Source organism: Drechmeria coniospora, chromosome 01, assembly GCF_001625195.1.
Source record: "Drechmeria coniospora strain ARSEF 6962 chromosome 01, whole genome shotgun sequence".
In the NCBI taxonomy this organism is placed as follows: Eukaryota; Fungi; Ascomycota; class Sordariomycetes; order Hypocreales; family Ophiocordycipitaceae; genus Drechmeria; species Drechmeria coniospora.
In genome coordinates this window covers 5,688,826-5,712,230 of record NC_054389.1, presented here as the reverse complement: position 1 = coordinate 5,712,230, position 23,405 = coordinate 5,688,826, and the positions used below count along the sequence as shown (strand labels likewise).

Genomic DNA, 23,405 nt, shown 5'->3' with positions numbered 1-23,405 from the left:
TGGGGTGGCAAAAATGCCGATTCAATGTGTAGGAGTAGCGCTACCAAAACTGAATCGTCACTTTTGTCAAGTAACTGTAGTTGTACTGTACTTACCTAGTGCGCACTATGGCAACATGGTTGTGCAGGCTGTGCTGACAGCGTTCGGCCGCGGCATGCTAGGGGCGGTCTATAGCAAGCGCTGAATGAGGACCAGTTTCAGGGTACGATACCAAGATGTTGCAAGAGAAACTTGGGCGATATTTTCCCATGCCGCAATATCATTACATGACTTCGGCAGAGTATCGGGTACGTCTCCATCACTTGCCTAATTTCGATCGGGACTGCGAGCAGAAACCATATCCGTATTCAGACGGCTTCCGCCCTCGTACCACTGCCAGCATTGCAGAAGTACTGTACCAAGAAATAGCACGAGAGAGCAAGTACACGGTACATTAGAACCAACTCACATTCGTGCCTGTGTACGAGTGCCTGTACTTTGGGAGTTTCGGGGTATTACCATGGGTGATGTTACCCCTCACGCACCGACATCGGGTGGCGGCAGTGTTAACTGCGCCCAGCCGGATTCTGCAGCTCTGCCATCGTATTACTCGTTCTCGCACACGCACACCAGTTGGCTCGGACTCGGAACAGCACCCAGGCGCAGCAGGCCATGCCAAGATGACTGCCAGCTCTCGGCCCCAACGCTGCACAGGCCGGCAACTCCTCCGCAACAGCACAGGGGGGCCGATGAGACGATCCCGTGAGCCAAGTCAGGCCCTGGATGCTGGATGCTGTCGAGTCGACGCAGGCGGACATGGCGGCATTGCATGCGACCACCACCAGCCTGCCATCATCAGCGATGAATGACGTTGTGCGAGCGGGACTCGAGGAAGTCCTCGCCCGCTTCCTCTACACTACGCAGCTCCTCCGGGAGGCGCCGTCCCTCTTCAAGGTGCAGCTCATCTTGCCGCTTGCGATGCAGCTCCTGCACTTCGTCGGAGTCGGCGTCGACCCCGTTGCCTGCAACGGTCACGGAGAGCTCTGCGGGCGTCGGTACTCGGACGTGACCATGATCGGCACCCACAACAGCGCCTTCGTCGGCGACTCGCCCGTCCACAACCAGTACGTGTCGGTCACGGCCCAGCTCGACATGGGCGTCCGCTTCCTGCAGGCCCAGGCGCGGGACCGGCGCGGCCGCATCGACCTGTGCCACACCTACTGCTGGGAGCTCGACGTCGGCCCGTTGACGAGCTACCTCGACGAAGTGTCCGACTGGATGGGCCGTCATCCGGACGAGGTGGTGACGCTGCTGCTGACCAACAACGACGGCATCGACGTCGACAGGTTTGCGGCGGCCTTGGAGACGACGCCGTTGACGAAGCTCGTCTTTCGTCCTGGACGGGAACTCGTGGCCAAGGCGCAGTGGCCGACGCTCGGGGAGCTCATCAAGGCCAATACGCGCCTCGTCATCTTCATGGGTAGGTCGCGGCCGAGCCGAGCGAGCTCTCCCCTTGTCACCCCCCCCCCCCCCCCCATCCATGTCCGTTCCTGACCGACGGCGTTGCGAGATAGACTATCACGCCGACCAGGCCAAGGTCGACTACATCATGAGCGAGTTTGACTATTTCTGGGAGACGCCCTACGGCGTCACGGACCGAAACTTTCCCACCTGCCTCGTTGACCGGCCGGCCGGCGGCGACCCCGAGAGGCTGATGGGCATCATGAACCACATGCTCAACTACAAGATTGGCGACATTGTCTTTCCGAACCAGCTTGATGCGAGCAGCACGAACTCGATGGCATCGATCCGGAAGCAAGTCGACCTTTGCAAGGATGAGGGCAAACCGCAGCCGAATGTGATTTTGGTGCGTCGCAGTCTTGGCATTGTTGTTACTCTATCATCGCTAACGTGGATGCCAGCTCGACTGGGTGAATATCGGAGATGCGCAGCAGGTGCAGATGGTTCTCAACGGGCTCGCATGAGCATGGACGATGGGCGATTGGACACAAACTGTATCTGCAAATGGGGACGATTTGGACGTATTTAAGTACGGGCGGGCCGCTCAAGCCGTCCTCGGGAAATTCAGCAGGATTCAAGGCCGTTCCAACCGAATGCCTAGAATATGTCGATCGATTGGCGACTCTCATGTACGATGCGAGGCCGATGCAGCGTTCGGATTCGATGGATGGAATCAACATGGGCAACAATTTGAATGCACCGTTGCACGAGAAGATGATTCCGCTTCTCGCCACCATTTCCAGAGCGTGACCTTTGGGCCAAGCGGTGTGCTTTACGCTTGCGTACAATGGCAGATGGCAGGCTAGGCTAGGTGCCATTAGGCTACGCCGTGCGGAGCACATGTGCTTAAGTACAGTACAGTACTTGCAAATACTTGCACCCGCCGTGCCAGGACCGGTATTAGTACATCGCACGCCGTACTCGGCACTTTGTGCAGTACAGTACGTGTAGGAGGTATTTCTAAAAAATAAACCGTAAATTGATGCATGAAGGTTGCGTGGACCGTCGTCGAGCAAAATATTGGCCCATGATTAGACGACAGCCGCGTCGCAGCCATGATCAAATTCATACGGTGCAGTACATGCGACTTGACGGGACTTGATGCGGCAATTCCCATGGAGCACACCGTGGCTGTCGTGCTTGGTGCGCCGTAGCCCGCATGTCCATCCAGCCTGTGGCGCATGTCCATAGGCGCTGAAGTAGGGGATTTCACTGCCCTGAGGACTTGCGTCATTGCCCCGAGGCGGACGAGGTATGGGGCCCCTTGGCGTACCTTGCAGCAGGTGTACTTGCAGTACTTACTGACCATGGTGAGCACCAAGTACTTGTACTGCAGCCTGTACAGTACTAAGTACGGAGTTGGTGTACGGAGTATTACTAAGTGGTACATGCTAGTACTTGCGGTACATGTGCCGAGTACAGCTCCGCCCAGTGCCGGCAAGTACTAAATAGCTGCTCGTACTCACGATGCTCGTGGGTGCCGGAGCGCAAGCCACAATGGCCGCCCAGCGTCAGAATACGAATATCAGAGGTGTCAAGCCACAGCAGGCACTGGCAGGGGCTTGTTTCTTCCACCGGCCAGGATTCAGGATCCGCATCCGCATCCACCTCCAGTGCAGAACCGACATCCTACGAGTGCCACCACGTTCCAACGCCCTCACCTTCCAACTCCCCTCGCACCCAAGGCCTGCATCTGCGCTTCGTCATCGTCAAGGTCGTGCACGGCCTCTCTGCTGCGCCCGTGTGACGTCGTCAGGATGCTGCTCACGTCGCTGTGGCCCGTGGCGGCCCTGGCCGCGACAGGTATGCTTGCTTGCTTGCTTTTCCATCTTCTCCGCCGTCTCGTCCGCCGAACGCTCGCGTCCGAGGGCCGGGCGGTGAACGGCGCCGGTGCCGGCGCTGTCGCCGACGTCGACTGACCGCTGCTTCGATAGCTCTCGCCGAGGACACCAAGGATAACCCGCCGGGCCAGTCGACGTTCGTCTCGCCCGGTGGCGACGTCGCCTTCGCCTTGACGGTGCCCGACAACGACAACTTGGACATCTACTTCAGCCTGCGCGTGCCCAAGGAGAACTCGTGGGGCGCCGTCGGCCTCGGCAGCGACGACATGAGGGGCGCCCTCGTCCTCATGATCTACCGCAACGAGCGAGGCGACAACGTCACCTTCTCCCCGCGCGTCGGCCACGGCAACTACGAGCCGCAGTACTACCCCGACGTCGAGTACGAGGTCCTCAACGGCACCGGAATCTTCGACGACGACATGGTCTTCGTCGCCAAGTGCACGAGGCACTGCCGCAGCTGGCCTGCCGGCAACGACCCCGGCGGCTACATCGACGTCTCGTCACCGAACCAAAAGGCCATCTACGCCGTCGGGCCGCGCCAGGGCTTGCAGAGCAACAGCCCGAGCGCGGCCATCAAGTACCACCGCGAGTACGGCGTGTTCACCATCGACATGAAGCGGACCCAGGGCAGCGCCGACCCGCCCGTGCTGACCAAGGACTCCAAGAACGAGGGCACGACGCTCGACGGCCAGCAGACGGGCAAGCGGGACGTCAGGTCGGCCCTGCACGCCGCCTTCATGATCTTCTTCGTCGTCTTCATGTTCCCCCTCGGCGTCGTCCTCCTGCGGCTCGGTCGCTGGGCGCGCTGGCACGGCCTCAACCAGACCGTCGGCATGGTCGGCGTCCTCGCCGGCCTCGTCCTCGGCGTCCTCACGAGCTTCCACTACCAGAGGGTACGTTCTGCCACCGTCGCCAGCCGGCCGGGGAGTCGAGGGAAAGTTTGTTTGTTTGCTGACGGTGAATGGGTACCAGTCGCGGGACTTTCGCTCCTACCATCAGATTCTCGGCTTCATCCTCGTCGGCTTCATCCTCATCCAGTTTTCCCTCGGCGTCCTCCACCACACGCAGTATCGCAAGACGCAGGCGCCGACCAAGTTCGGCAGGGTTCACCTCTGGCTAGGCCGCATCATCATTTTCGTCGGCACCCTCAACGCCCTGTTGTACGCTTCCCCCCTCTCCCCTCTCCCCATCCCTCTCGACCGTCGCTGCTCGCTCGTCGCTGCTTGCTCGTCGCTGACGGCCGTCCAGCGGTTTCTCCTTTGCGCTCAACCGCAAGTACGGCATCGCCCTCGCCACCCTCATCGTCATCCTCGCCTTCACCTTGTTCTTCTTCACCGTCGGCAGGCAGTTTCTTGCCAAGGGGACCTTCCGATCGACCGGCCGCGCGCCGGCCGCGGCCAACGCCGTCAACGGCGCCAACACGGGATACCAGCCGCACCCTTGGCGACAAGAGTACCAGCAGGCGCCGGCCTCGAACGATGGGTCCGATGCGCCGCCGGCGTACACGCCTCCGCAGCAGATTGGCCTGCGGCCCGTCTCGCCCTACGCGCGGTCCGCGTCGGGAAGCTCGGACGCAAAGGACGACGAGGACCAGCCGCAGCTGGGCGGTGTCCAACGGCCGAGGGAGTTTGCATGATCGGCCGGGGAAGCCTCGAGGGCGACCCTGCGGGGAGGGCATAATACATAAAAGGGCGCAGCGGATTGCTTTCAGTTGATGGGATGCCTTTTGCAGTTTGGGCCCGCGGATCCTTTGTCGAGACGTTTGCATGTGTATGATAGATACCTCGGTCCAGCTTTTCTTCCCCTTCCCCCTCCCCCGTGGCCCTGCGCGGCGCCAGCTAGAGTGACGATGACTCGCATTTGATGATGCCATCCACCTTGGCCACGCCCATCCTCAACGCCTCAGCTTTGATCCCTTTTTTCGCTTTCTGCGCGGTGAGGCGGTCCGAAAACTGGGGTGCGGGCCGGTACGGCGGAGAAGCCCGCCCAGAGGCGTCCGGTACGGGACGGGCTTCGGTAATCAATACCACCTACGGCACGACGCGCACGACGCATGCCTACGTCCATTAATTACTAAATACCACTAGGACGCTGGAGTCAACGGCCGGCGAGGCCATCTTTTTTTTTTTCCTCCTTCATTCCTCCACATTGAGCGAGAGCGTCACACACCATGACCCTCACCATCGACACAGGCGTCGACGGCGTCTCGATCACGGCTGAGCCTCTCACGCCGACGGCATTTGCGCCATTCGGTGCCGTCATCAGCAACCCGCGGCCCGACGTCCACCCATCGTCGGCCTCCTCATCCTCCTCGCTGCCGCCCAACGGCGTATCGGCAAACCAGGGGACGGCGATTCAGTATCGCAATGTCAGCCGGGCGCGCAACCTCTACGCAGACGCCCCCAGCGGCTCGGCTGCGCCGGCGACGAGCCTCTTCGTCTGCGCGGCCCGCGACACGGCCGTCGTCACCATCGGCGTGCTCGAACGGCATCCCTTCACGACGCAGACATTCTCGCCGCTCGCTTCCTCGGCCGACACCTACCTCGTCGTCGTCGCGCCCAGCCTGCCGCCGAGCGCGCGCGACGAGGCGCTGCCCGTGCCCCGGGGCGACATCTCGGGCCTGCCTGGCAGAGGCCTGCCGGACTTGGGCCGTCTCCGGGCCTTTGTCGCCAACGGCGCCCAGGCCGTGACCTATGGTGCCGGTACCTGGCACTCACCCATGATCGTCCTCGGTCGCCGCGGCGCCACCCTCGACTTTGTCGTGTCGCAGTTTGCGAGCGGTGTCGCCGTCGAGGACTGCCAGCTGGTCCACATGGCCTCCGAGAACGTGAAGGTGTCGATCCCGGAGAGGAGCGGGATTAAATCGAGGCTGTAGGCGGAAGGGCGGGTGCACGGCCGCGAACCTCGAAGGAACCTGGTCGATGTCCTATGACGCATGATGAACCGTACGAGCATAAGCATGATGAGCGTTGGGTGTGGATACGTGATCGTTACGAGCCTTCTATATTTGAATCTTTTTCTTTCCCCTACGATCTGTGCATGTACGAACGTCTCGGCAACGCCTCCTATCCGAGTAATGGCGGCAGAATCCTGCCTTTAACTTGTGCCGTCACCTTGGTTCAGCGTGTAGTCGTCGCATTTTGTGGTATGGTATGGTGAAGAAGCTCATTATAGATACTGGTGAAGGAGCACATTATAGATACTGGTGAAGGAGCACATTATAGATACTGGTGAAGGAGCACATTATAGATACTGGTGAAGAAGCTCATCATAGATACTGAGAGACGTATGATTGTTCTTTCTCGTGCTTGTCACAGAGTTACAATGGTGAGTTGGATACCATCGTGAAACTTGTATACACTTTCTGGTCATTATCGCACGGCATCGCAGTGTCGGTACGCATTCGCGAAACACTCCCAAGAATATTTAAATACAAAAACAAACCTATCTTCTAGGAATACAGGAATAATCCCGCTTCAAACACTCAAGGCAATAGGATATCAACTAACAGTAAAAACAATTCATGGCAGTGGACGGCCTTCAATGAATGCGGCGTCCAGTCACTAGTCCAGTCACCAGCGGCTCTGACGGCTACCCTAGACGGAGGAAAGCATGCATATGTGAAAGATACCAGATTTGTTCGAGAAAATGATCAAATGGTGGACAGAATCTAGCTACCAGCCAGTCAGTGCATATTTCCTGTCGCCAGAGTAGCAAAGCTGGAGGTGCTCTGTTCATCCCCGGTTCCTTGTTTTCGGCATCAAGTTGATGAAGAGCCATGCGAGACGGAGGCATGAGCGAGCCTGGTAAAACCCTACCCTCCAACAATTGATGTGACAGGATTACGCCTTACATATAGAGCATAGATACAGCCAACCATCTACCCTTGATTTTTTTTCGTCCTTTTCTTTTTTTTCCTCACTGGAAAAGGGCAACCGGAGGAGCTACGTATCGTCGTACTGCGACGGAACTGCCAAGTGATGGTGAACGCAGTATTACTGAGTACAGGGTACAAGTGCAATACTTGCTGGTAATACGGAGCAATACTGAGTGGTGGCTTGCCACTGGCGGGCATGGGGCTGGTGGCGCTTACGTAATGGAAAGCTCACAGTATTGGTAGGGAGTAAGTATGGAGTATTACAGTGGGTGTAAGGTAATTACTCTGAGCGTTGAAACACAGTCTCCATTAATAAGCACTCGAGAATGCTGTAATTACAGTGCTTGCGATATCGGGCTACGGAACTACAAGTTCGGACGACTGTACATGTACTTCCTACTGTACATCTGCTTCGGACTAGTCTACAGTACGCCTAGAAGTACTGTACATGTACTAATTACAAACACAATGCATTCATGAAATGTACCCCGCCATCCTCCATAGTGCAAGTAGATATTGCGTGGGATATTGGCACGCACAACGTCAGCTCGCAGGCAACAATGTGCTGGCTCCTTGGCTCGCCATTGCTTCTCTCTTCCCACGCAGACGAGGCTGCACCCATTCCGACCGGGCCCTTCTACTCCCGTCTCCCATGGTCCAAACCAACGCGGACGACGACGTCGTGGGCACGGCCGAGAATCCCTACGGCGTCGCCATCAAAGAATGTCACGACAACCATGTGCCGTCCCCCTTCAACGAGCGACGGCAAGCAGAGCCAGCTCCCGCTGACCATCGACGCTGCCTCTAGAAGGATCTGCAGCGGCTGTACGAGGAACACCGCACCCGCCGCAATGGCCAGCAAGCCCAAGCTTTCCTGGCCCCCGACTTCGGCGGCCTCGTCGTGGACGAGCACCTGCTGAGGCTCGAGAGACCCCTCGTCGAGCCCGGCTTCCGCGACGAGAGGCATTGCTTGGTCATTTGGGCCCGGCCGCCGTCGCATGTCCTCCGTCTGGCCGAGAAGCTGCAGAGCATGATCCGAAAGGCGGCACCGCGTACGCTCCCACCCCTGCTTCTCTTGTGCGGAACACCGATGAAGATGCGATGACAGTGGGCTGACAACCAGTCGTCGCCGACGGCAGACGTGTGGCTGATGCCGACGTACAGGATGCATCTCACCGCCATCGAGATTGCCTTTGCCAAGACGCCCGCGGAGATTGCCTCTCTCGTCTCGGCCCTGCGTCCCGCCCTCCCGACGGTGACGAGCTACACGCACGGCCACCGCAGCCGCCTCGTCAAGCCTCTCCTGTCCTACGACCGCGCCGCTTTTGCCCTCTCCTTCCTGCCGGCCGCCGGCGAACGGATTCTCTCGCCGGCGACGAGCTCGACGGCGCTCGCCGATGCGCCCACCGCCCCCTGGCCGCCGCAGGCCGACGCCTACACCTACCACCACCTGCGGCGCGACCTCTTCGACCTCGTCCGCGGCGCCGGGCTCGACGTTGTCTCGCGGTACCAGGTCCCGAGCGCCCACATCACCCTTGGCCGCTTCCTCGACGAATCAGACCACGACACGGCGGAGAAGCGGCGGCTGTGGACCAAGACCATGGACGACATCAACGACTGGCTGCGGCAAGAGGTCTGGGACCGACCCGAGGCCGAGTACGTAGGGGAATGGCTCGTCGGCCAGGAAAGGGGCCTCGACGCCCGCGACGGAACGCTGTGGTACGGAGGCGGCCGGACCATCATGATGGGCGAAGGGTTCTAGCGCTCGGCGAAAGCGACAACCTTGGACCTTGGACCTGGCAGAGGAAACGCGTGGATGGATGGATTGATTCGATGCGCGGCGGACGCGCGAGTGACGGGGGAGCCATGCCGAAAGCCGGTATTCCGTCACATTCACGGGGGCATTGCTTGCCCAGCAGGCTTGGCTTGCTTCGGTCCCATGAAATAATCGTCCGTCCCCGCCTTCACCATCGCATGGACGCAGAAGCTTGCCGTGGCATCGCCGTCGAGCGACCGAAAGCTGATTCATTCCTATCAACGTCCCCAATCGGGACTTGACCCTTCTTCGCCCGTTTCCAGATGCCCATATGCCGCAAGGAGAAGCAGTGACCCAAACAATGCACTTAGAACACCAAAGCCGCACCCTTCGTCTTCTTGTCACCACTGCACCGCCCTTTGTTAGCACGTCGGACCACGCGTCGGCCGTCTCGGCGTTCACGTACCCCAGCTCGAAGTGCTTGCATCGCTTCAGCGCCAGCTGGCACTTGGTCTTGCACTTGACGCATTCCAATCTCAGGACGACCTTCTTGGTCGTCTTGGCCTTCTTGTGGAAGACGGGCTTGGTCTGACCACCGTAACCGGACTGCTTTCGGTCGTATCGTCGCTTACCCTGGGCGAACAGGGAGGCCTTGCCGGCCTTGTACTGGGTCACCTTGTGCTGGGTGTGCTTGCGGCACTCCTTGCCCTTGCAGTAGGTGTTGCGGGTCTTCGGGATGTTGACCTGTTTTCGCCATTGTCAGCATTCATCATCATTCCACTCCCAGCGCGTCACTGCTCGGCGGCATCGATCCAAGCTCGCCGGTTCGTCGTCGACGCACGACAGTCCTCGGGAGGGCTCGCGCGCTTCATCCACTCGTCTGGCATGGTAAAAAAACTGGCCAACAGCAGGTTCTGCTTCGTACGAAACGACGTGGCCATGCATATCCACCGTCGCGAGCCCCCTCTTGCGTTTCGCGCTCCTTCGGACTGTCATGGGTGTGCCGACGAACCGCTTGCGAGCTTCGAATGGATAACCGGCCGTGTCGTCGATGCATTGTATGACTGTTGGAGGAGTCGCGCGGAGACGTACCATCTTGACGACGTTGTGGGTGTCGTGGCTATGTGGTTTGGCGATGCAAAGTTCCCAGGCCAGAGCGAAATTTGGGGAGGTTTTGGTGATTTCTTGAATTGTGGGAGACTAGGGTAACCGCTATTCCTGATTGGCGGTGTGGCTGGTGCGGGTCAGCCACGTTGCAGCCTCATTTCTAGGGCCGCCATGTGAGTCCCACTGAGCTTTTGCTGACCTCATCAAGGTGGTGAGAGGTGCGGTACTGTACATGCAATTATCAATAATACCTAAGTAGTACATACTCCGCATGTTGCATTGCATTGTACTGTACGGAGTACCCCGTATGTACTTACCGTACTGTAAGTAAGTACAGTAATCCTCTTCACACCACCGCACAACTCCTAGAGCACAGCACGTGCTGTACTTACACAAATGAACGGAGGACTGTTCCCGTTCAAGTCATTACAGCACGCATACTTAGTAAGGTGTACTTTAAAAGAGCCAGCCGTAAGTACAGTAAGTGCTTCGTAATTACTGTAATTACTCCGCAAGTACGGAGTACTTGCATGTTTATCTCAAGGGCATGTAATGACCACTTTGTCCCTGTGCCTGTGTTTGTGCCATTGTCCATCGCCAGGATGAAAATGGTAGTCTTTGAGAATAATGACCCTTGAAAACCCAAGTTCATTTCATTTTCCATTCTATTCCATTCTAACTGGCCAGGTGATGTCCAAGTACTGTCCACTGTGCATGTGCAAATCAAAGAGCAAGGAAGGATGAGGGCAGATGCTACTTGTGCAGTACTCGGCATTGTACTGCTGCACATTGCCTTCACAGAATTGCTACATGGACAGTATTTGCTCTCCACACTGTATCCAACGTCTTGTTGTAACTCATTTGCTGTGGTATGGCTCAGATACCAAAAAGTACCTAATGTTGCAGTGGCCGTGAGCGCAAACCCAAGTACACTTAGGTACATGGAATTGGGTGGGCTGGGCACTGCTGGGCCATCCATACCCCTTGCGTTGGTGGACCCCACCCTCAATGCCAGCTTGGTCTGTTCGTAGCCTCGACAATGAGCTGAGCTGACTTCGACCTCGAGAGAGCCCGACAGACATACGCATCTCAGCACCACCGTCGCCGCACCACCGCCGCCATGGATCCGTACTCTGCCGAGGGCGAATTGATCAACATCCACAACCATTTTCACCAGGGCCAGTACCAGGAAGTCGTCGACTTTGACACGTCCTCCTTCTCGGCCGAGAACGCCCTTCCGGCGCGGGTCCTTCAGCTGCGTGCCCGCGTCGCCCTCGGCCAGTCCAGCGATGTTCTCGCCGACGTCAAGGGCGAGACGGAGCCGGAGCTCGAGATAATGGCCGCCTTTGCCGAGTTCACCCTTGGAAAGACCGAGTCGGCCCTCGAGACGGTCGAGAGGCTCGCCGAGTCGACACCCGACAACGTCACCGTCCAGATCGTCGGCGGCACGGTCCTGCAGGCGGCCGGAAAGTCGGACGAGGCGCTGGCTTTGCTGTCCCAGCACCAGGCGAGCTGTGAGAAGCCAACCCCCCCCCCCCCCCCCCCGCACGGGGGTGCGACGACACCTCGAAGCTGACGAGAAGGATCGACAGTGGAAGCCGTGGCGCTGATTGTGCAGATCTACCTGCAACAGAACCGAACCGACCTTGCCGTCACCGAGGTTGCTGCCGCGCGGAGATGGGCGCAGGATAGCCTGCTCGTCAACCTGGCCGAGTCGTGGGTCGGCGTGAGAGTGGTAAGAGGGACCGGCCGTGGCCGCAATGGCGGCGACATGGGAAGCTCGACCGTCGGGATCACCTAGCTGACGTGGGGGTCCGCAGGGTGGCGACAAGTACCAGCAGGCATTCTACGTCTACGAAGAGCTTGCCCAGGCTCCCTCGACGGCCTCGATACGGAGTCTCGTCGCCCAGGCCGTCTGCGAGCTCCATCTCGGCCGTCTCGAGGAGGCGGGGAGCGCGCTCGAGGAAGCGATGAAGAAGGAGCCCGGATGCGCCGACGCCATCGCCAACATGCTCGTCCTCCAAGTCATCTCGGGAAACGATGTTGCGGAGCTCGCCGAGTACGCGCCCGGCCAGCTGCATGATTTCCTTTGGCCGAATCGTTCGCTAACGGCTCGTAGGTCTCTCAAGAAAGCCGACGGCAAACACCAGTTCCTGCTCGACCTGCAACAGAAGAGTGAGCTGTTCGACGCCGCGGCGACAAAGTACAGCGCCAAGGTGGCTTCGTGAGGCGGCAGGTTTGATACGAGAATAATGATGGGCGCATGAACGTGATTATAGTGTGAAGAAATTTTTTCGTGCCTTACCAATCCATCGATGGTTCATGTCTCGTGACAAATTCCGCCACGGCGGAGCGTCATCCTCGCCGGTCGGTACCCGTCGGTCACGATTGGGCAGCAGAAAAGGCGTGCGCTTCAAGGCGCCAGGGCAAGCATACAGATTCCTTTTTTGAAGCTTTGCGGAAGCTCTATACCTTACTCTATGATGTGCATCGTCGACCGAAAGCAGAGCGAAATCACAGCGTCGCGTGTCCCATTTATACATGACCCACTGTCGAAAAGAATTCCTCTCGAGCTCCTGCCGCGCCGCCGCTCACTTCTTGTTGGGGAACTTGGGGGCGCCGACGTCGTTGCCTCGCAGCTTCACGTTGAGGACGCGCTCCATGTTTCCGAGAACCTTCTGGTCGGGGGTGGCGGACCCGCGCTCGAAGTCGGCGACGACGGACTGGGTGGTGTTGCAGCGGGTGGCGAGGTCCTTTTGCGTCATCTTGGGCTCCATCTTCTGGCGAGCGGCCGAGATGGTGTCGCCGACGAGCTTGCCAACCGTGTTGGGCTTGATGATGTCGTCGGAGCGGTCCACCTTGGTGAGCCGCTGACCCTCGGATCCGCTGCCGGCCTGGGGGTGGACGGTGGCATGTCAGCAAACGGTCGGGCAGGGGACGCAATGCTGCGACGGGTCGCGACGGCCATCGCCGACAGACGTGCGTGCGTGCGTGCGTGGAGTGTTCGTACCGCATTGGCAGAGCTGTACTTCTTCTCGGTCGCGAGAATGGCACCGCTTCGCTGAGCGGCGTTCAAGGCGCTCTTGCCTCTAACGACAGTCTCACGGTCGGATGCCCCGGGGCCGCGAACCTTGCTGCCAATCTTGGTGACGTTGTCCCAGTCAGCCATCGTTGCCGTTGCTCGTGCTGTTCTGGCCGCTTCGTAGAGTTGTGCGTTGCGGAGGTTGAGGATATCGTCCCTCTAGGAGGAAGCTGGACGGGAGTTTACAGGTTTGTAGGAGGTCAGTAGCGGATGGAGGAGTGAACTATGATGGTTGTGGTGGTAGGAGGCAAAGAAGAGTTGAGATGGAAGGCGGAGCGAATGTACTGTAATGAATATTTACCATTAATGTACACGTACGGAGTACTGCAACTGGAGGAGTCAATCGGCGAATGGATGCACGGCCGTGGTGGGGTTCGCTGGTTGACTGTTCCGGCCATGGTGGAAGGTGCTAGAGAAACGGGCGAGGTACTCGCAAATGTACTTAAGTACTGTAGTTGTACCTACTTTCTTACAGTACAGACGACTGCACAGTAAGTACTTACGGACCACATAGTAATACGGAGTACAAGTGGGTAAGTATTAACAGGTAATTCCAGTAATTACTCCGTACTCCGTACTTACTCCGTACATGGACTAATTATCTGATACACTCTACGGAGTGCGTGCATGTGCACTTGAGTAAGTGCAGTTTTTTAGGTGGACTCCGTACTTGCGTATAAGAACTTGCAATAATACTCCCTCGGAGTACTCCGTACATAGTCGTATATGAAGTAATACATGCATACCCAAGTACGGAGTACGGAGTACTTGCAGCATTATTAGCACATGCACGCTCAAGTACGACTGGGGGTGAGGACGGCACACCTGCATACAAACCCTCTGTGCTTTGCACCGTCATGATATGAGACGCATTTCCGTAGGTAGTATTGACACCTGTGCTGGACGGCTGGTGGGGGGGATTCCGGCCATGTGCACAACCGTACAGCGCGTCAAGAATGCACATACACGGATGCTTTGATGATATTCGTAGCATGCACTCCCTGTACCGTAGTTCACAGGAGCCGTTGCTAGAAAGTGCAAACCGCGCAAGTGTAGTCGGGTGGACAGCGCCTATGATGCCAGGAAGGTACAAGCTGGCAGTACAGAAATCCTCGGCAGGGAGTTATTGCTTGATGATTGCTTGATGATTGCTTGTGTCGGATGGCTCCCCACTGTGGCCACGGACCATGTCCCAGGTGAACGGGATGGATGCCCCATGGCCTGGCCGTCAACGGCGATGTGTGCTGCGATTCACCCATATATTGACATCACGTGTCCAGGCACGTTGTGTCCACCTCGATGACGCTGCCAATAGCAGTAGGATTTCTTTTCATCAGCACTATCCGAGAGGTCACGCTCAAAGGGACCCATGGATGAGTCTTTGCAAAGGAAATGCATGTACGGCGTACGGAGTCCCGGATATTGCTTCATCAGCGAGACTTGCTCATGTATTCGCCCGTCCCATGCTGGAAGCACTCGTGTGTTTTCCGTCAAAGTCAAGGATATTCCGTCAAGACCAACCAACCTGCTGGCCATTGGCAATGGACGATTCGACCAGGAACATGACCAACATGTGGCACGGCCAGAAACCGCTTAGGGCTCTCGACAAACCGCTCATGGCTCGGAGAAGGCGGCAAGTTTGGGATGAAGGAGGGGATGGAGGAGGGGGAATGGAGGAGGGGGGAGGGAGGCGGGGAGGGTAGGAAAGCGTCATCATCAGCCGGCTACCGACGTTCACCCCCGCCATCGAATCTGACCCGTCCCATCCCCCCTCCTCCGTCTTCAGCCGGTGAACCGGTGGACGGCACACTGTGCGAGGCAGCGATCCATCATTACCCCGCCAAGCCCTCCCTCTTCCCGGTTCCCCTTCATCTCGTCCACACGTACACGATCAACCCGACGACGTTGCCACCACCTTCATCCGCCGCTTCGCAAGATAGCAAAGACGATGCCTCTCACGGGACACTGCCTCTGCAAGGCCGTCACCTACAAGGTCGACGTCGACGCCCCCGCCCTCACCGGCTACGACCACTGCGATGACTGCCAGCGCCAGTCGGGCTCGACCTACTGTCCGTTCACCTAGCCTCGCTCTGGAGCGTCCAAGATGGCTGACCGGGTGATGCGATCCCTAGCCCTCGTCGCCGTCGTCCCCAAGGACAAGTTGACGATTCAGGGCCCCATCAAGAAGTGGTCCGGCATGGGCTCCTCCGGCAAGGCCGTCCATCGCCTCTTCTGCTCCGAGTGCGGCTCCCCGATCGCCCACGACCCCGACTCGGCACCCGAGATCATCGCCCTCAAGGCTGGCACCTTTGACATGGAAATCAAGAAGAAGCTCAAGCCGGTGCGTTGCCGTCGACCCCCTCGTCCACCCTGCCGTTGTTCCGTGCGCGAGAGCGGCTGACAGGCCTTGCAGGACACGGAAATCTGGACCGTCAGCAAGTTGCCCTTCTGCCAGGAGAAGCTGGCCAAGCCTTTCACCCACATGCCGCAGTGAAGCATTGGTAGGCCGGCAAGCAAATGTCCCACCGGCCGAGTTTGGCAATGGTTAGCTAGCGCATCAAGCCATCATCGGCTGCGTCGCCGTACTGCAAAGGCATGCTCGTCTCGGGAAGCTGGCAGTCGGCTAATTGAAAATATGCGCTCCAAAACGCTGACGCGTGTGCCCATCGTCACGCAAGAGTCAAGGCGTAAGACGCTGGATGCACCCTGTTTCCATTGTTGCCACCGCAAAGGGCATGCTGTATTCATCATCGTCGTGCAGTCCTATCTTCCATTCCCATTCCCGCCCACGGCGCGCCTCGACGTGGCCTTTTGAACGACATCACGCCATCTCAAGAGGTTGCCGGTACCGACGTCCCCAACCATCACAGTCCCCAACCATCAAAGTCCCCAAACGCCAGCTTCCCCCACCAGGGCCACTCACAAAGCCATGACCAACGCGGCGCCGGCGAGAGCCATCGCAGCGCCTCGGGACCCGGCGCCGTCCGTCGCCGCGGCGCAGATGGACGTGTCCGTGCATGCCGTCGCCACCGTCGAGTCGGACGAGGCCGTCGTCGTGTACGCCGTCTCGTTGCTCGCGAGGTCCGTCGTCGAGGCATCCGGAACGGATCCCCACGAGGTCATGACGTCCGTCGGGATGGGCCCGCCGCCCGACTCCGCCGTCGTCATCACCATCGGCGGCCCCGAAGCACTTGGCGGCACGGAACCGGGCCCTTGCGTGACGGAGGCGGTGTAGTAGAGGCTCACGTCGGTCCTGCCGGGGAAGCTGTCGACGCTTTTGGTGTCGCCCGTCGTGGCCAAGGGGGCTTTGTCGGGGTTCGCCTCGGCCGAAGCGAAGATGGCCGAAAACTCCGCCGTCGGGGTGCCGGTGCAGAGAGCTTCCGAGGCCACCGACAAGACGTTGGCCCAGTATAGGTTATCGCGATCGCTGCGGATGCCGTGGGCGAGAAGGCAGCGCTGGCAGCCGCGCCAGTCATCGAAGAAGCTGCCGCCGCACATGCACCGGCCGTGGGCTTCCAAGGCCACGTCGTCGGTGCCGTTGGCCACGCAGGCCGTCTCGATCTTGGAGATGGAAACGCAAGGAGCCATCGTGCCGTTCTCCACAAACGGGTAGCAGACCGTGGGCCAGAGCGCATCCGTCGAAGCTCCACCGGTTCCGGGAGCGCGGGGGACGGGCTGTCGAGGGCGCGAGAGGGCGAGGCCTGCCGAAGAAAAAAGGACGGATACCCACATGATGATGGAGTGGAATTACTGCGTATCGGCTTGATCCAAAAAACAACAAAGGATGTGAGAGGGTGCCAAGGTTAGAGCGTTCAATCGATGCTTGCATGTGCAACGTGAAGGAAGATGAAATGAGAGGAGAGCAGAGGCGAGCAAAGGAGAGCAAAGGTGACCAACAAAGAGCAAAGCAAAGCAGTGAAGAGGAGAGAAGGGAGAAGAGAGAAGGGAGAGGAGAGAGAAGAGAGGAGAGAGGAGAGAAGAGAGAGGAGAGAGGAGAGAGGAGAGAAGAAAGAGGAGAGAGGAGAGAGGGACAGGAGAGAGGGACAGGAGAGAGACAGGAGGCTAGATGCTGGGAGAGAGAGAGGAGCAACGACAACCAGCACGCCGCCGGCTGGCTCCTTCTCGAGTACCCGGGACAGTCTGATTTCGATATGCCGTGCCGAGTTCTGAGCAGGTGCCATGCAAACCCTGGGCAGCCTGGGTGAAGACGAAAGCTTTGAGCGGCCATGGCAACCGACAAAGGCCATGTCGCCTTCTCGTCGTGGAAGTCGGAAGTCGTTTGCCGGACGAATGTTGCCGCTTGCCGGGTTGAGCGTGAGGAAGTCGCTTGATCGTTCCATCTTGACGCGTGGCGACCACAGAGCCGCGACCGCCAAGAACGTCCAGAGTGTCACGCATCTCCTGAAGGGGCCGGCTCGACGAGCACCTCCCGTCCTCCGAGGTGTTGGGAGACAATGCTGACCGTCATCTCTGTGTGCCTGCGCAGCAGGGGATTCAGATTCGAGGAGGCCATTGTCATGGCAAGCGCCGCTTTGAGAAGGTGTTTGGGCTTTGGTAGGATAGGAAAGTCTCTCGGGGAGGCCTTCCCTCACGCAGAGGAAAGGGGGTGGCCGGTGGCAGCAGCATCGTCATGCTGGTCCTGCCAAAGCTCTTCTCCCCTCCCCTCCTCTCCCCCCCCATCATGCCCATCATGGCTCGTCAGATGATGGGAGTAAAAGGCCATTTGCATACACAGCCGCCTGTGTCTGCATTCCTCGCCATGGTATTCGCACAGTACATGAGCAAAAAAAAGGTAGGTGGTTCGCTCCATCACCACCAGAGAGCATGCATCATCACCAAGCAGGCCCCGAGAGCCGGACCGAGAAGCAACATGCCAGCTGCGGCTGCACCAGCGCGAGAGGCTGCGCTCTGCCCGGGAACCAGCTTCGGCCTGCTTCCCGTCTGGCTCGCCTGGGCGGTGAAGCAGCTCGCCGTGCCGCACGAGTAGCCGCTCGGACAGCATCCGGCGACGGGGCCGGCCTCGCTGCCGCACATGAACCAACCGTTTGCGCAGGTGGTCGTCGCCGTCGGCCTAGGCACATCGCCGACGGGCACGACGATGGTGACCCCGTTGGCGACCATGGTCGTCAACGGGGCTGGTGGGCAAGAGGACGTCTGACATTGCCGATCGGTGCGGCAACAGCCTCCACCGTGGGTGGCGAGACAACCGTAGAAACCGGTGGGACAGCCTGACTGCGTCGCCGACTCGCCGCTCGTCCAGGCCGTCGTCGTTTCGGGGGACCCAGTCGGGCGCCATGGGGGACTGCCGGCGGCAATGTTTGACGTGGTGGTGGATGTCGTCGAAGCCATCGTGCTTGACGGGCTCGCCGCCGCAGCGGTGGTCGTCGCCGAAGCGCTGGGAACACCTGTGCACGCTCGTCAGCCTCGCTTCAGCCTCGGCTCGCCAGGGCTACATCGATCAAATGGGAGGCACGGTGACGTACAGCCGGCACCTTGGCATACGAAGCCGGGTATGCAGCATCCGCCGCCGAGCTCGGACGAACAGCTCGTCGCATCCGACGGGCAGCTCCCGACGCCTCCGGTGCATCCCGTCCCCAGCGGGCAGCATGCCACCTGCCCGACATTCGCATCGGCCACGCCGGCGCAGTAGGTGCCCTCTTGGCAGCACTTGTTCGGAGCGCCCTGGTCGGCGCAGCTCTTCATGCCCACGGGACAGCTTGCCTGCCTTTGCAGAAGGGTCAAGGCCTCTGCCGCCCGCCTCAGCAGGCCCGGCTCGCCGTCATCTTGATGACGAGCAAACGCCGGGAGAAAGAACCGTGCCGTCTCGTTGAGCTGCAAGTCTTCGTCGTCGTCGTTGTCGTAGGCGAAGAATTGCGCTGCTTCGCGGGGAAAGACGGTAAGGGGAGCGAAGGAGAGGTGCTCGGGGAAGAGCTTCTCGTTGGAGTCGGGCGAAAGCTTCTTGATGGCTGCCAGGAGCTGCTGCTGCTTCTGTTGCTGACTTGCCGCCGCATGTGACGCGAGCACGAGGAACGAGGTTTGGAGAAGGAGAATGGATGACAGGGGCGCCATGGCGATGTGCGACGGCGGGTTGCTGATCAGAATTGGCAGTGTCAAGGGCCAAGCATGTGCGTACGAAATGGTGCTTGCGTGGGAGCGAGTGTGAAATTGTGCGTGCGTGCGTGTGCGGGTGATGGTGTGAACTTCCGTCGAGTGACTGCACGTGTTGAGGCTGCCCGATGTATGGACAATGCATGTAAGCAATACACTTACATGTATGTACTTGCACTTGCTCATGAACAAGGCTGCGGCTGGCGGGGAAACCAAGAATCATGGCCTGCCCCCCCCTGTCGGGAAACATGGGTCGCACCGGCTGGCGGTTGGCTTTACTTACGTGCAAGTACTGTAAATACACCTATAAGTAGTTGTACACGCAAGTACTTGTACATGTACTCCGTACTCCTGCACGTCAACGCCTTGCTTCGAGCTGTAGCTCTTAAAGAAGCCAGTCCACACTGACAGTAAAACGCTGAAAAAATAAACCAGCTCACTTGAGATGTAGTTGATATGGCATTTATCATTTCTGAGCACAAAATAATTGCTAGCTCAGAGACTTCCCAGATGACGTCGACGTCGGAAAGATGCTTCTAGAACTGTGGCGTTGCTGGAAGCGGGGCATTCCTTGGTACCTGGGACAGGCATTTATTTCCGGATTACAGAGTCTTGCAGGTACTGACAGAGTGTCTAGTATACCTAGTATTTAAGTGACTTGTAAATGCACGGATACGGAGCACTGTACTTAAGTACATATATGTAGTAGGTACGGAGTGCTCCGTAGGTGTGCAGTATAATAGTATGTGTATAGTAACTACCTACTCCGTACTCCGTACTGTACTTGGGTACTGTATTACTCTGGAAGTATAATTGGTCAATGCACCAGTATATGTACTCAGTACATTAATAATAATTGGCGTAAATACCTACAATTGCTGCCAACCGCCATAAGTATTGACACATTGTAAAGAGTACTTGCGTGCAAGAATACACGTGTGTTGCAAGTACTCTGTACACCCACTGCATCACCCAGACAAAGCCCGAACCATTCTTGCAGTCTCCTGCAAGACTGCTTGTAAAGAACAGAGTATTGATACATATATGCTAGTAGTCAATGCCGCGCAGAACATGGTTTCCAGCACAGGAAAGCATCAATGCAATCGCTCATCGTACAGCAGCAGTGAGTGTCTAGACGCCCGAATCAATCGAGGCCATATTCCATGTCCAAGTCGGCGTCGGGTCGCTTCCTGCGCAGCTCACGAATGCAGCGCCTGCTTAAAACAAAGTCTCACCCTCATGGACACCTTGCCGAGCCTGACGCTGGACAGCGACTGCTTTTGTGTCCGTCTTGGACGGCCCTTTCACGAACGCGTGACATAATAGTCCTGCCGCGACGCTGACGTTTAAGCTGTCCACGCTGCTGTCCTCGACGAACCGCGGCACCGAGAGCTCGTGGTCGGCAGCCACCTTGATCGCCTTCGACAAGCCGTACCCCTCGTTGCCGAGCACGAGAATGCAAGGGTCGTGCGCGAGAGGACCATCCTGCTCTATGGCATCGGTCGAGAGAAACTTGCGGCCGTGAAGCTTGACGAGCTTCCGCTCCGGCGGTGCCACGGCCGCGTACGTCTTCCAGCCTGCCTTCCTGGACTCGTCGATGAATTCGACGGGCGAGTCGACGGTAAATATCGTCATCTCCTCCGCCGCGCCCGCCGCCGACTTGAGGACGACGGCCGTGAGGGCCGAGGAGCCGCGGTTCGTGATGCCGACGGCGTCGACGCCCAAGTAGCTCGCCGTCCGCAGGAGTGCGCCCAGGTTGCCCGGATCCAGTATTTCGTTGAGCAGCAGCACAAACGGCTTCGGCGTGACGTCCGTCGATCGCCGGATGAACGTGCCCGTGCCGTTGACGGCTTCCTCCTCTTTCGTCTGATGATCTAGCTGGACGTGAAATCCCAACCTCGTCGGCGACTCCTCGAGCTTGCCCAACGCCTTGACAGGTAGTTGGGGAAGTGGGGACGTCTCTAGGACAAAGCCGTTGTGCGGCCGTCCCATGCTCATCTTGTCCATGAGCCGCTGATGCTCCCGAGGAACGACCTGAATCGGCACGGCACGCCGCTCCGCCAATCTCGTCAACATGGCCGTCTCCTTGGATTCCTTGCGATTGTCGCCGCCATACAGGTAGAGCTTGTACAGTTTCCGCCTGGCCTGCTCCAGGGCAGCCCGGACGACGGACCGGCCGTACAGAAACTGTGACGCCGCCGTCGTATACTTGACGTTCACAGGGGCGACGGCTTCGTGACCCCCAGTGTCAGACATGCCCGACGTGCTGTCGTACGCTTCCTTGCTGCCTTTGGCATCCTCCTCCTTGTGGCGCCATCCTGAGCGGGACGAGGATGCGTTGGTACGAGTGGATCGGGACCATGACGGTCGCGCGGCCAGGCGGTCGGAGGTTTGAGCTCTGGTGCGCCACCGCGTCCGAGGTTGGCCGCCGTCGCCGTCGTTGGGAGAACGAGCCGACTGAAACTTGGCCGCAAACGCCCTTTCGCTCATACGCGAAGAAAACGAGACGGAAGGGCGGGGAGCATCTCCGGCGGCAGGAGAGGGCGCTGGTCGTACAGGCTCCGGCAGGTTCAGTGATGTCGCCTTGCCCTTAAGATTTCCATGTTTGAGTTGGTAGACCAGGCTCTTTTTCCCAAAGGAGAATTCGGGATCAAGGAATCGCTTTCGTCGAGTCTGTCGTCCGATCTCGTCCTCGTCGTCGGCGGAGGCTTTGCGATCCAACTTTTTCCTCAGCTTCTGCTGCTGGCGGTAGTTGGCAGCACCGTCGAGCGCCCTACTGGTTCGGCCACGACCACGACCACCGTCGCGGGTACGAGACGACTCTTCGTCGAACCGGACCTGAGACGATTTGCGAAGGCCTCTGTGGATCGCCGAGAGGCTGGCCAGTCGGACTGAAGCGGGGAGGAGGCATATCGTGACGGGGGAGGCGAGGAAGAAGTTGCAAAGGAGTGGCCGGCACGAGCCAGCGGCTCTTGATTGGCGGCCGTGCATCATCTCATCGTGAGAAGGAGAGCTCGGTAGTAGCAATGGCAGTAGTAGCAGTAGTAGCAGCAGAAGCAGCAGCAGCAGCAGCAGCAGTAGGAGGAGAAGTAGAAGTAAGAGCTCGATAGTAGTAATGGCAGTAGTGGCAGTACCAGCAGCAGCAGCAGTAGAAATAGGAGGAGGAGGAGGAGAAGTAGAAGTAGGGGGAGGAGGGGAGGTGTTTGGGAGAATCGAAGACGGCCAACAGGGTGATCAACAAAACAAACGTTGACTAAACAAGGTCAGTCTCTTTCCTTGACGTGTAGGTATTGACGCCGATTGAACGCGTCAGGTCTGAAGGAGTTCATACATACTTACAAGTATGCTGTTGAAGTAGCTGTTGGACGCAACTGCATTTTATTTTTTTTAGTCTTGGAGCAGAGTCACCAGGCTCGTCACAGGTGGATCAATAGAATGCACATCGTACCTGTATGTACACGCACTTACTTACTCCGTACAGTACTGTGCAGTACTGGACGGAGTACAGCTATGTACAAGTACTTGTACACGTAAGTACATACTGTACACGTACTGTACTTAAGTACATGTACAAGTAGTTGTAAGTACATTACGGAGTACGGAGTACTTACGGAGTACTCCGTACTCCGTAATAGTTGTATCTGAAATTAAGTAATACGGAGTACTTACTCCGTATGGAGCGCGTTGTACTTACAGTACTTACTTACTATTCCGGATGGAGCACTTGGGGGCGTTATCACTGCGTAGCACCTTCAGAGTACTTGTACGTACAAGCACAAGGCACAAGTATTCCGTACATGTACTTAAAATTGGGCCACGGACCAATCTACGGGTACCACCTACAAGTGTTCTGGATGTTTACAGAGTACTCTACGGAGTACAGGTGCCTAGTAATATAAAGATACTCAAAGTATCGGCATGCACGGAGCATTCCATGCTTTTACATGTGTATTTGTGTGGACGGGGAATGCACGTGCACTTGTACACCGTACAGCACAGCACTCCGTACTCCGTGCCTTGTGCTCCGTACATGTGCATCTGTATTACATGTACACCTACCTAGTGCATTCACAGAGTAAGTAGAGTAGATTTCTCAAGTACTTAAAGACAGTCTAGTACTCCGTACTAACGGAG

General features: G+C 58.1%; 12 protein-coding genes across 12 annotated transcripts; 6 read left to right on the top strand and 6 right to left on the bottom strand.

Annotated features, from left to right (window-relative positions):
• Positions 1-762: 762 nt before the first annotated feature.
• Positions 763-1,964, top strand: DCS_01441 (PLC-like phosphodiesterase, TIM beta/alpha-barrel domain protein; the record flags this gene model as incomplete). Its single annotated transcript, XM_040798773.1, has 3 exons — positions 763-1,459; positions 1,554-1,846; positions 1,902-1,964. 3 exons carry the CDS (start codon positions 763-765, stop codon positions 1,962-1,964), a joined length of 1,053 nt encoding a protein of 350 aa, XP_040659656.1.
• A 1,293-nt stretch (positions 1,965-3,257) lies between these two features.
• DCS_01440 (cellobiose dehydrogenase) lies at positions 3,258-4,977 on the top strand (the record flags this gene model as incomplete). The annotated part of the gene is made up of 4 exons (XM_040798772.1): positions 3,258-3,303; positions 3,435-4,234; positions 4,314-4,501; positions 4,590-4,977. The coding sequence occupies 4 exons, from the start codon at positions 3,258-3,260 to the stop codon at positions 4,975-4,977; spliced, it is 1,422 nt and encodes a 473-aa protein (XP_040659655.1).
• Positions 4,978-5,511: 534 nt separating this feature from the next.
• Positions 5,512-6,216, top strand: DCS_01439 (uncharacterized protein; the record flags this gene model as incomplete). The annotated part of the gene is made up of 1 exon (XM_040798771.1): positions 5,512-6,216. The coding sequence occupies one exon, from the start codon at positions 5,512-5,514 to the stop codon at positions 6,214-6,216; it is 705 nt and encodes a 234-aa protein (XP_040659654.1).
• Positions 6,217-7,870: 1,654 nt separating this feature from the next.
• On the top strand, positions 7,871-8,980 carry DCS_01438 (uncharacterized protein; the record flags this gene model as incomplete). The annotated part of the gene is made up of 3 exons (XM_040798770.1): positions 7,871-7,957; positions 8,027-8,270; positions 8,358-8,980. 3 exons carry the CDS (start codon positions 7,871-7,873, stop codon positions 8,978-8,980), a joined length of 954 nt encoding a protein of 317 aa, XP_040659653.1.
• A 361-nt stretch (positions 8,981-9,341) lies between these two features.
• On the bottom strand, positions 9,342-10,069 carry DCS_01437 (Ribosomal protein L44e; the record flags this gene model as incomplete). Its single annotated transcript, XM_040798769.1, has 3 exons — positions 9,342-9,381; positions 9,441-9,718; positions 9,770-10,069. The coding sequence occupies 3 exons, from the start codon at positions 10,067-10,069 to the stop codon at positions 9,342-9,344; spliced, it is 618 nt and encodes a 205-aa protein (XP_040659652.1).
• A 1,132-nt stretch (positions 10,070-11,201) lies between these two features.
• DCS_01436 (uncharacterized protein) lies at positions 11,202-12,309 on the top strand (the record flags this gene model as incomplete). Its single annotated transcript, XM_040798768.1, has 4 exons — positions 11,202-11,595; positions 11,674-11,816; positions 11,902-12,140; positions 12,201-12,309. 4 exons carry the CDS (start codon positions 11,202-11,204, stop codon positions 12,307-12,309), a joined length of 885 nt encoding a protein of 294 aa, XP_040659651.1.
• Positions 12,310-12,672: 363 nt separating this feature from the next.
• DCS_01435 (putative multiprotein bridging factor MBF1) lies at positions 12,673-13,250 on the bottom strand (the record flags this gene model as incomplete). Its single annotated transcript, XM_040798767.1, has 2 exons — positions 12,673-12,975; positions 13,092-13,250. 2 exons carry the CDS (start codon positions 13,248-13,250, stop codon positions 12,673-12,675), a joined length of 462 nt encoding a protein of 153 aa, XP_040659650.1.
• A 1,861-nt stretch (positions 13,251-15,111) lies between these two features.
• DCS_01434 (glutathione-dependent formaldehyde-activating enzyme) lies at positions 15,112-15,657 on the top strand (the record flags this gene model as incomplete). Its single annotated transcript, XM_040798766.1, has 3 exons — positions 15,112-15,232; positions 15,296-15,504; positions 15,577-15,657. 3 exons carry the CDS (start codon positions 15,112-15,114, stop codon positions 15,655-15,657), a joined length of 411 nt encoding a protein of 136 aa, XP_040659649.1.
• A 425-nt stretch (positions 15,658-16,082) lies between these two features.
• On the bottom strand, positions 16,083-16,895 carry DCS_01433 (uncharacterized protein; the record flags this gene model as incomplete). Its single annotated transcript, XM_040798765.1, has 1 exon — positions 16,083-16,895. The coding sequence occupies one exon, from the start codon at positions 16,893-16,895 to the stop codon at positions 16,083-16,085; it is 813 nt and encodes a 270-aa protein (XP_040659648.1).
• An 80-nt stretch (positions 16,896-16,975) lies between these two features.
• DCS_01432 (uncharacterized protein) lies at positions 16,976-17,503 on the bottom strand (the record flags this gene model as incomplete). The annotated part of the gene is made up of 1 exon (XM_040798764.1): positions 16,976-17,503. The coding sequence occupies one exon, from the start codon at positions 17,501-17,503 to the stop codon at positions 16,976-16,978; it is 528 nt and encodes a 175-aa protein (XP_040659647.1).
• Positions 17,504-17,972: 469 nt separating this feature from the next.
• On the bottom strand, positions 17,973-19,232 carry DCS_01431 (GPI anchored protein; the record flags this gene model as incomplete). The annotated part of the gene is made up of 2 exons (XM_040798763.1): positions 17,973-18,568; positions 18,647-19,232. 2 exons carry the CDS (start codon positions 19,230-19,232, stop codon positions 17,973-17,975), a joined length of 1,182 nt encoding a protein of 393 aa, XP_040659646.1.
• Positions 19,233-20,489: 1,257 nt separating this feature from the next.
• On the bottom strand, positions 20,490-22,265 carry DCS_01430 (RNA methyltransferase; the record flags this gene model as incomplete). The annotated part of the gene is made up of 1 exon (XM_040798762.1): positions 20,490-22,265. The coding sequence occupies one exon, from the start codon at positions 22,263-22,265 to the stop codon at positions 20,490-20,492; it is 1,776 nt and encodes a 591-aa protein (XP_040659645.1).
• Between the last annotated feature and the right edge of the window lie 1,140 nt (positions 22,266-23,405).